Source organism: Drosophila subpulchrella, chromosome 2L (assembly GCF_014743375.2).
Source record: "Drosophila subpulchrella strain 33 F10 #4 breed RU33 chromosome 2L, RU_Dsub_v1.1 Primary Assembly, whole genome shotgun sequence".
NCBI classification, from domain to species: Eukaryota; Metazoa; Arthropoda; class Insecta; order Diptera; family Drosophilidae; genus Drosophila; species Drosophila subpulchrella.
The window spans coordinates 25,347,889-25,358,438 of NC_050610.1; the positions used below are offsets into that span (position 1 = coordinate 25,347,889).

General features: G+C 48.2%; 1 protein-coding gene across 1 annotated transcript in view; it reads left to right on the plus strand.

Moving 5' to 3' along the window:
• Positions 1 to 10,550, plus strand: part of LOC119546080 (protein dachsous) — a 72,173-nt gene extending 61,623 nt beyond the window's left edge. Inside the window, exons 8-12 of the mRNA XM_037852156.1 lie at positions 117 to 891; positions 995 to 1,402; positions 1,564 to 1,936; positions 4,787 to 6,066; positions 6,204 to 10,550. Of these exons, the coding sequence (XP_037708084.1) occupies positions 117 to 891; positions 995 to 1,402; positions 1,564 to 1,936; positions 4,787 to 6,066; positions 6,204 to 9,559 (6,192 nt within the window). The 3' untranslated portion in view covers positions 9,560 to 10,550. The remainder of the gene's footprint in view (positions 1 to 116; positions 892 to 994; positions 1,403 to 1,563; positions 1,937 to 4,786; positions 6,067 to 6,203) is intronic.

Sequence of the window (10,550 nt, forward strand, 5' to 3'; positions counted from 1 at the left end):
AGAAAGTTTCATTTCACAGTTAATTCTGTCTTTAACGATTTTAATCGCTGATCATAAAACTTGATACCGCAAGTTTTAATTCTTACATTTTATTGCATTTTCTATGCGTTTCGCAGGTGAGCGAGGCCACTCCCCTTGGCACAATAATCCACAACTTTACGGCCACGGATGCGGACACAGGAACCAATGGAGAGCTCCAGTATCGCCTGCTGCGGTATTTCCCCCAACTGAACGAAAGCCAGGAGCAGGCAATGCCTCTCTTTGGGCTGGATTCCTTGACAGGATCACTCAGCCTGCAGGCTCCCCTGGACTTCGAGGCTGTGCAGGAGTACCTACTGATTGTCCAGGCCCTGGACCAATCTTCGAATGTAACCGAAAGACTTCAGACTTCGGTGACGGTGAGACTGCGAGTTCTGGATGCCAACGATAATGCTCCGCAGTTTGTATCCCCAAACACTATTGGTGGCAAGGCAGCCAGTCTTTTCATAAGCGATGCCACCAGAATTGGCGAGATGGTGGCCCACATTGTGGCCGTGGATGCGGATTCGGGCGACAATGGACGCCTCACCTACGAAATCACAGGTGGCAATGGAGAGGGACGCTTCAGGATCAATCCCCAGACAGGGATCATTGAGTTGGTTAAGTCCTTGCCTCCGGCCGCCGAGGATGTGGAGAAGAGTGGACGGTTCAGCCTCGTCATCAGTGCCAAAGATAATGGGCAGCCGGAGTCCAAGAAAAGCTCTCTAAATCTTCAACTTATAGTGCAAGGCAGCCACAATAATCCACCGCGGTTTCTGCAGGCTGTTTATCATGCCTCGATTTTGGAAAACGTTCCCAGCGGAAGTTTCGTCCTGCAGGTCACTGCCAAATCCCTACACGGTGCCGAAAATGGTAAGGATATTTGAGAGATTTCCCTTCAATTATTTTGTAAAATATATTTGCCATGAATTTTTTTATAACCCCAACTCTACTTTCATCGCCCCCTTTTCCACAGCCAATCTAAGCTATGAAATTCCCGCTGGCGTGGCCAATGATCTGTTCCACGTGGACTGGCAGAGGGGCATCATCACCACGCGGGGCCAATTCGATCGAGAGTCGCAGGCCAGTTACGTCCTGCCTGTCTACGTAAGGGATGCCAACCGCCTGGCCACCTCGTCCTCTTCGGCAGTGAGGAAGCAACGCTCCTCGGACAGCAATGGAGAGGCTTCGATTGGTCAGCACTTTGACGTGGCCACTGTCTACATATCGATAGGAGACGTCAACGACAATTCCCCGGAATTCCGACCGGGATCTTGTTATGGTCTTTCTGTTCCGGAGAACAGTGAACTGGGTGTTATCCACACTGTGGTTGCCAGCGATCTGGATGAAGGTCCGAATGCGGATCTTATTTATAGCATTACGGGTAAGATAAAAGAAAATCCTATCTATGCAATTAGCTATTAGTCACCTTTTTCTTACCCAACAATATTCTTTGGGCAGAGGTATAAGCAATATTATATTAAGCTTCTGTTATTTTGAATAAATATTAATATCATTGTATTATTATATCCATCTTCCTAACAGGCGGCAATCTGGGCAACAAGTTCAGCATCGATGCCTGTTCCGGGGAGCTGAGTGTCCTTTCCTTGGACAGAGAGCAGCAATCTATGTACAGCCTGCAGATCCAGGCCTCGGATCGGGGGCAGCCCAAGAGTCGTCAGGGACACTGTAACATCACCGTTTTCGTTGAGGATAAGAACGACAATGCCCCAAGATTCAAGCTAAGCAAATACATCGCCAGTGTGCAGGAGGACGCACCACTGGGATCGAGTGTGGTGCAGATCAGTGCCGTGGATGCGGATTTGGGCGTGAACGCCAGACTCGTTTACTCCCTGGCCAACGAAACCCAATGGCAGTTCGCCATCGACAGTCAGAGTGGATTAATCACCACCGTTGGGTAAGTTTGAAGTCGGTGTACTTAGGGGATCTCCTTTAGTTCATTGCTTGGCTTGATCTTATCTGAAAGACCGATCTCGAGCAAGGACGCGACAAAAAAGCATTGCCATAATTTCCCCAACTAATGCGGCATGGAAATCGATGTATCCGAGGTATATCAGGGCATCCTACGCATCCAGCGACAATGTTGCGAATCCGTCTCCTGTCATCACCGCTCCCTCTCTCCTCCGGCTTTTGGCCACTTTTTGCCCCCATCTCCTCCTACAGACATTCCTATAAATAGCTTAAGGTGGAGCCGAAACTCGAAATGGAGTCCAACGTGAATCCTCAATGAGTCCCTGTCCTCATATGTGTGTTCTTGGATCCCTGACTGTGCACAGGGAGAAAATAGAGGGCCTACAACTGATAAATATAATACTAGCTGACTAAAAACCTATACTTTCTTATGCAAAGCCTTCGCTTAAAAACTGTTTAAAACTATTATTCGATTGAAAACATCTAAATTTGATATTTCTTATAGAGGTTTTTTCTCTCTGCATTTTCCTTGGGGCCTTCTTGGGCCCCCTCTGGTGCAAATTTATGCTTATTGACAATCAATGATGACAACAATTGCTTGTTCCGTCTGACATAGCTCTTGCTCAGTTCCGGCCAGAGAAGATCGGGGATCGGAGGATCTGGAGTCGGAGGGAGGTTGAGAATAAAGCAGGAATGGAGTTCCCGGGCAGGGGGCACTCGAAATGACAGTAGCGTCAGTGTTGCCATTTATACAAACGCGATCCGCTGTCATGTACCAATTTTTATCTTTCGCTGATTGTCGGCAAACAATAAAAACGAAATCCCCGCCACCGCCGAAAAAAAGAAATAAAGAAAAGACCAGAGTCGAGAATAAAGATCGGGGAGCTCCACATGGAGAGGTAATGGCACACAGAGCAGAATTGTAGAGCAGACAATCAGACGGACGGAGAGACAATTCGTGACGTTGTTGTTAGTCTTGGACTTGCACTTGGACTTGCAATCGGTATTGGAGCTCCGAGCTCCGAGCTCGGAACTTGGTACCTGGATTGGACTCAAACTTGCCTTCATGGTCCGGACGACAGGGAAACAAAACAGGGGAAAAGACAAAAATGCGCCTGCCGCTTGTTTAGGCCGATGTAGCTAGTTTTCATTTTTTTCTCATTCCTGGCCTTAGCTGACTGACTGGCGATGGACAAGCGAGCAGAGTCAAGAGCTTAGGGCTACCACTACACTAAGAAAAATGACTTATATGTAAGGACTCCTAAAATTTAAAGATATTAGAAAACATTTTAGGAAACTTACCTCTGAAACCTTGAAAACAGCCAACATTCAATTATATATTAAGCTTTTGAAAAATATTTTAAGAAATTAATACTGATAATATAGGTTGGCTACCTTTTATGTCTTTCGAAGTAATGAAGTAACCTTAAACTATTATCTTCAAGCTATTACTCAACCTAAGTTCCTTAAATCAGTAATCTCTCAATTATATTAAACCAAAAATTTTGCAGTGCAAGATCAGTCTAGGCCCAATCCCCGACTTGGCTTGTTCGCCGTCGCCTGTCCCTCATTTCCAACCCTTTCCCCGATCCCTTCTTCCCCAACCACAAATCCCAAGTCCGAGTCTGATGATCAAAAACAACAACAACCTCGACTGATGACTGACCCTTGAAAGCATTTCTGCTGTTGTTTCACATTCAGCCTAAACAAAAAAGGGGAGGTGGATGTAGAGCCGAAGAGCTGAGAGCTCTGGGATCTGGACAAGCCAACTCGCTGTTCCTTCACTTCAGTTTGACTGATTCAATTCATAAAATGGCCCTCTGCCCGGGATGAGCTTGTAATTTGCTAAATTCGTTTTATTGGCCAACATGCAAGCGCGGAATGGAATGGAATGGCGGCGACTGCCGACTGCAACTGCGAAGGATTGTAATCATTTAGGTTTATTATTTGTGGCAGCAAACATGTTCCAGGGGAGCTCTGTAGCTCTAGAGAGCCGCGTGATAGCGATAGGCAGGCCGTCCCGTCCCGACTGCCGGGATTAGTTTTCTGTCCAAGAGACGAGTCAACTGAGGCCGCAGATCAAGCCAACTCAACTCAACTCAAGCCAGGCGAATGCTAATGCGAGTGTGCATCTCCAGTGGGAAGACCACAAACAAATGACTTAATTACCACTCATCCCCCAACGTAAAGCACTGGGGGAAAACAGGACATAGATTTAATTAAAGTTGAGATTACATAATTGAAACACAAATCAGAAGAGTCTTAAATGCATACAATAGCTTTTTTTAAAGGTAGCAGACCTAGATTACAAGTTGTATGCCGTACTAGAACTGGTTGGGAATTATAGCTTTAGAGGTATCAACAGTGTTGATTCCAAGTATCAGAAATTTTTTTCACAAATCAAGTGACATTAAGCTTTAGAAAAGTTAATGGCAATATTAAAGTATATGCATCAGATCAGATCTATATGTAGGTACCAGAACAGGAATTATAGCTTTCTATTGGTACATATATCAAATTAGAATTGTTGATATATTAATCAATTAGCAAAGCATAAGTAATAAGCATAAAATAATTTCATCGCCAACCAAGATATATTTCTTTCCATGTACGCCACCTTGTCAGATCTCTTCCCTTTCTTCCTGCCTAGATCCATTGCGAATCATTTCGTGTGGCTAATTGTCGGTGGGATTACGATTATATATTGTATGCCAGGGAGCAGGGGCTCCCAGAGATACCTAATTAGTGTCGCAAGCGGCGCCCATCGCCGACTGATCGTGTTCAGGCCATTAATTGAATCGTTTCCCCTTTGCCTCTCTCCCCGTTTCCATTGCAGAAAACTGGATCGCGAGCTGCAGGCGAGCTACAGCTTCATGGTTTTGGCCACGGACGGAGGACGTTATGAAGTGAGACAGGCTTCGGTTCCGGTGCAGATCAACGTGCTGGATGTTAATGACAACAGACCCGTATTCGAGCGATATCCCTATATAGGGCAGGTCCCCGCCCTCATTCAGCCTGGTCAAACCTTGCTGAAGGTTCAGGCCCACGATGCCGATTTGGGTGCGAATGGAGAGGTTATTTATTCGCTCAAGGCGGAAAATTCGGCAGTGAGTGGAAAGTTCCGAATAAATCCCAGCACGGGTGCCCTGAGTGCCTCACAGAGTTTGGCCAGTGAGTCTGGGAAGCTTTTGCAGCTGGAGGTTATTGCCAGGGATAAGGGAAATCCCCCTCAATCCAGTGTGGGCCTCATTGAGCTCCTAATAGGAGAAGCCCCTCAAGGAATGCCAGTTCTCCGTTTCCAAAATGAAACCTATAGAGTAAAGATCAAGGAGAATTCTCCGTCGGGCACAAAGCTTCTCCAGGTTGTGGCCCTCCGAAGCGATGGTCGAAGGCAAAAGGTGCAATTCTCCTTCGGAGCTGGGAATGAAGACGGTATATTGTCTTTAGACTCTCTATCAGGCGAAATAAGGGTAAATAAACCCCATCTACTTGACTTCGATCGCTTTGCCACCCCCTCAATGTCAGCCCTAAATCGTGGCAGAGCTTTGCACTATGAGGAGGAAATGGAGGAATCCTCAGAGGAGGATACAAACAATACAACCCGATCCCAAAGGGCCTTGACATCCTCGTCCTTCGCCCTGACCAACAGTGAACCCAATGAGATTCATGTAGTGATAGTTGCCCGCAGCACTGATGCTCCATTCCTGGCCACCTACGCAGAATTGGTAATCGAACTGGAAGATGAGAACGACAACAGCCCCAAGTTTTCGCAAAAGCAATTTGTGGCCACCGTTTTGGAGGGAAATAGCAAGGGTACCTTTGTGGCCCAAGTCCAAGCCTTCGATTCGGATGCGGGTTCCAACGCTCGGCTACGATATCATATCGTTGATGGCAACCACGACAACGCGTTCGTCATTGAGCCCGCCTTCAGTGGCATAGTGAAGACCAATATTGTGCTGGATCGGGAGATTCGCGATATATACAAGCTCAAGATCATCGCCACGGATGAGGGAGTGCCCCAGATGACGGGCACTGCGACGATAAGGGTGCAGATCGTAGATGTGAATGATAACCAGCCCACTTTTCCACCGAACAATCTCATCACTGTCAGTGAAGGTAAGTGATGATCCAAAGTTATTACAGATAAGACTTTTTTAACTGACTTAACATTATATATAATTCCCATAAACAGTCCTTCTTCTAGTTTTCCTCGTTTAATATTTGTTCTTCCCCTCTTTTTTTTGCTTTTTCAGCCACTGAACTTGGAGCCGTAATTACCTCGATTTCAGCCAACGATGTGGACACTTATCCCGCTCTGACATATCGCCTTGGTAGTGAATCCAGCTTGGAAATAGAAAACCTTTCCATCTTCGCCTTGGATCGATATAGTGGAAAGCTCGTCCTGAAGCGTCGCTTGGACTATGAACTACAGCAGGAGTACGAACTCGAGGTGATTGCTTCGGATGCAGCCCACGAAGCTCGAACTATCCTGACAGTAAGGGTAAATGATGAAAATGATAATGCCCCGATATTCCTGGCCCAACAGCCTCCGGCTTACTTTGCCATTCTGCCAGCTGTAAGTGAGATTGGTGAGAGTCTTTCCATGGACTTGGAGCTCCTAACCGTAAACGCCACTGACGCCGATTCGGAGGGCAATAACTCAAAGGTTACTTACGTTATTGAACCAGCCCTGGGAGGCTTTTCGGTACACCCATCAAGTGGTGTTGTGTCCGTTAATATGAGTAGCTTACAGCCTGCAGTTTCGCCCAGCGGAGATTACTTCGTAGGAATTATAGCCAAGGATTCGGGAAAACCCTCGATGAAGAGTTCTACTCTCTTGAGAGTTCAGGCTAGTGACAATGGCTCAGGGCGATCGCAGTTCCAGCAGAACCAATATAGGGCACATATAAGCGAGGCAGCTCCCTTGGGTTCCGTAGTTCTCCAGCTGGGTCAAGATGTTCTCGATCAATCATTTGTCATTGCCTCTGGAAATGAAGAATCCACCTTTGAGTTGATGCAGTCCAAAGCAATTGTTTTGGTCAAGCCCCTGGATAGGGAACGCAATGATCTGTACAAACTCAGATTGGTTTTGAGCCATCCCCATGGATCTGTTCCTTTTGCCAGCTCAAATTCTTCGTCTGGAATAACAGTGATCATCACCATCCTGGATGCTAACGATAACTTCCCTATATTCGATCGAAGTGCCAAATACGAGGCTGAGATCAGCGAACTTGCTCCTCTGCGATACTCCATAGCGCAGTTGCAGGCCATCGATGCAGATCAGGAGAACACCCCGAACTCGGAAGTGGTTTACGACATAACCTCTGGTAATGATGAGCATATGTTCACGATAGACTTGGTGACTGGTGTACTCTTTGTGAACAATCGATTGGATTACGATTCGGGGGCCAAGAGTTATGAGCTGATTATTCGAGCCTGCGATAGCCATCATCCGAGACCTCTTTGCAGTCTGCAACCCTTCCGATTGGAACTCCACGATGAGAATGATAATGAGCCCAAGTTCCCGCTGTCCGAATATGTTCACTTCCTGGCTGAAAACGAGCCCGTCGGCAGCTCCATATTCCGTGCCCATGCCAGTGACCTGGACAAGGGACCCTTTGGCCAACTGAACTACAGCATTGCTCCTGCTCCCAGCGACGAGAGCTCGTGGAAGATGTTCAGAGTGGATGCGGAAAGTGGTCTAGTCACCTCCGCCTTCGTCTTCGACTACGAGCAAAGGCAGCGTTATGACCTGGAGCTCCAAGCCTCCGACATGGGCGGCAAGAAGGCGAGAGTGGCTGTGCGAGTGGAGATCGAGTCCAAGGATGAATTTACCCCACAGTTTACCGAACGCACCTACAGGTTCGTGCTTCCAGCGGCAGTGGCTCTGCCCCAGGGCTTCGTGGTGGGTCAAGTGACGGCCACTGATGGAGACAGTGGTCCAGATGGCAGAGTCGTCTACCAGCTGAGTGCCCCTCACACGCACTTCAAGGTCAACCGCAGCAGTGGTGCTGTTCTGATCAAGAGGAAACTGAAACTAGATGGCGACGGCGATGGCAATCTTTATATGGATGGTCGGGATATCAGCCTGGTTATATCGGCATCCTCGGGACGTCACAACTCTTTGTCCAGCATGGCCGTTGTGGAGATTGCCCTAGATCCTTTGGCACATCCTGGCACAAATCTCGCCAGTGGTGGTGGTTCTTCAGGTGGCTCCATGGGTGATTGGGCCATTGGTCTACTGGTGGCTTTTCTCCTAGTCCTCTGCGCTGCCGCCGGAATCTTTCTTTTTATCCACATGAGAAGCAAGAAACCGAGGAATGTGGTCAAGCCTCATCTCAGCTCAGAGACTGTGGGAGTGGGCAGTTCCAATAGCTATGTGGACCCCAGTGCCTTCGATACGATCCCCATAAGAGGAGGCATCACTGGTGGCACGGCTGGAGCGGCTTCTGGTCAATTCGCGCCTCCAAAGTACGATGAGATTCCTCCGTTTGGACCACATGCTGGCAGCTCGGGGGCAGCTACCACCTCCGAGTTGTCTGGCTCTGAGCAATCCGGTTCCAGTGGCCGGGGATCGGCGGAGGATGATGGGGAAGATGAGGAGATTCGCATGATCAACGAGGGACCACTGCATCACCGCAACGGAGGAGCTGGGGCTGGTAGTGATGATGGCCGAATCTCGGATATATCGGTTCAGAACACACAGGAGTACTTGGCTCGCCTGGGTATTGTAGACCATGATCCCAGTGGCGCCGGTGGTGGAGCGTCCAGCATGGCCGGATCCAGTCACCCGATGCACATGTTCCACGACGATGATGCCACTGCCAGGTCTGATATAACCAACCTCATATATGCCAAGCTCAATGATGTGACAGGAGCGGGTTCGGACAGAGGAAGCAGTGTGGATGACGCGGGAACTACGGCGGGCTCCATAGGAACCATCGGAACGGCCATCACACATGGTCATGGTGTGATGAGCAGCTACGGAGAGGTTCCTGTTCCGGTGCCCGTTGTCGTGGGCGGAAGTAATGTGGGTGGTTCCCTGAGCTCTATAGTTCACAGTGAGGAGGAATTGACGGGCAGCTACAACTGGGATTACCTACTGGACTGGGGACCGCAGTACCAGCCACTGGCGCATGTGTTTTCCGAAATAGCGAGACTGAAAGATGACACCATATCGGAGCACAGTGGGAGTGGAGCTTCCTCATCCGCCAAGAGCAAGCACTCCTCATCCCATTCCTCGGCGGGAGCAGGAAGCGTGGTGCTGAAGCCACCACCCTCGGCACCACCCACCCACATTCCACCCCCCCTGCTCACCAATGTGGCGCCGAGGGCCATCAACCTACCGATGCGGCTGCCACCCCATTTGAGCCTGGCCCCCGCCCACTTGCCACGATCGCCCATTGGCCACGAGGCCAGTGGCAGTTTCAGCACCTCATCAGCGATGTCACCCTCATTTTCGCCATCTCTATCGCCCCTGGCCACGAGATCACCATCCATTTCTCCCCTGGGGGCGGGGCCACCCACGCACCTGCCTCACGTCTCATTGCCACGTCACGGCCACGCCCCCCAGCCCAGTCAGAGGGGAAATGTGGGAACACGGATGTAGAGCAGAGTATTGGAGCTGTACATGCACATAGTATTACTTGCACCACCCGCACACGAACACACATCGAAACACTCACACCCATTTTTAATTTGCTGTATATATAACATACATATCTTAAGTTAGGATTGCTTTGCAAATGTGCCCAGGTGAACCGATACCAGTTAGAGTAGAACCCCTTGAGAGACCATTAAATGCTAATGGTCCTTCAGGCCGGATACTGGATAGCACTACAAAATTCGAATTCATTTGGGCAAGGACGCACTGCAATCGCAGTAACGACAACAAAGCCAACAAAGACTCTCTGAAACTCACTTGCTTGCACACAAAGCCAAAAAGCGAGGAGCAGCAGGAGCCGGAACAGCCATAAGTTGTAAGCATTTAGAGCCTAGACTAGCAACCGAACTCGAACCGAATTCGCTCGAATCCGTATCTGTATCCGTAGTTTAAGTATCCCATATAAGTATCTGTAACTGTAGCTGTAGCGTAGGACTAACTAATCCTAAACAAGTTTTATGGGAGCAACCCAAGTGCACTTAAGCAGCCGGCAATCCCTGTTTTAAGGGGGATCAGATCAGGCTGCGATTCACATTTCCATTCCAATCCATTCCACGCGTGAGAAGAGGGGGGAAAATTGTAAAAAGTTGTTTTTAGTAATCATCGGGGAGAAAGAAAAGAAGCCCTTGTATAAAACCGAAATAAAATGGGAACGTACCAACGAATAAAATCGAAGGCGAGGAGTAATCGAAGTACGAAACGCAGGAGGAATCTTTTTAAGTATAGTCTAGTTACCAGTTATTATATAGATGTACATGCCTAGCTATAGACCGTAGTATACGTTTGTTCACTTGTGTGTGATGCTACTTGTGTAATTTCTTACGTTCTAGCAAAAAGCTGTAAAAAATGTTCACCAGTCTAAGAATCCTCTAGTTGCTAAGCCCTTAGTTTGTAATAGCTAAACGAAAGCAAGAGAATAAATATTTAAAAACTAAAA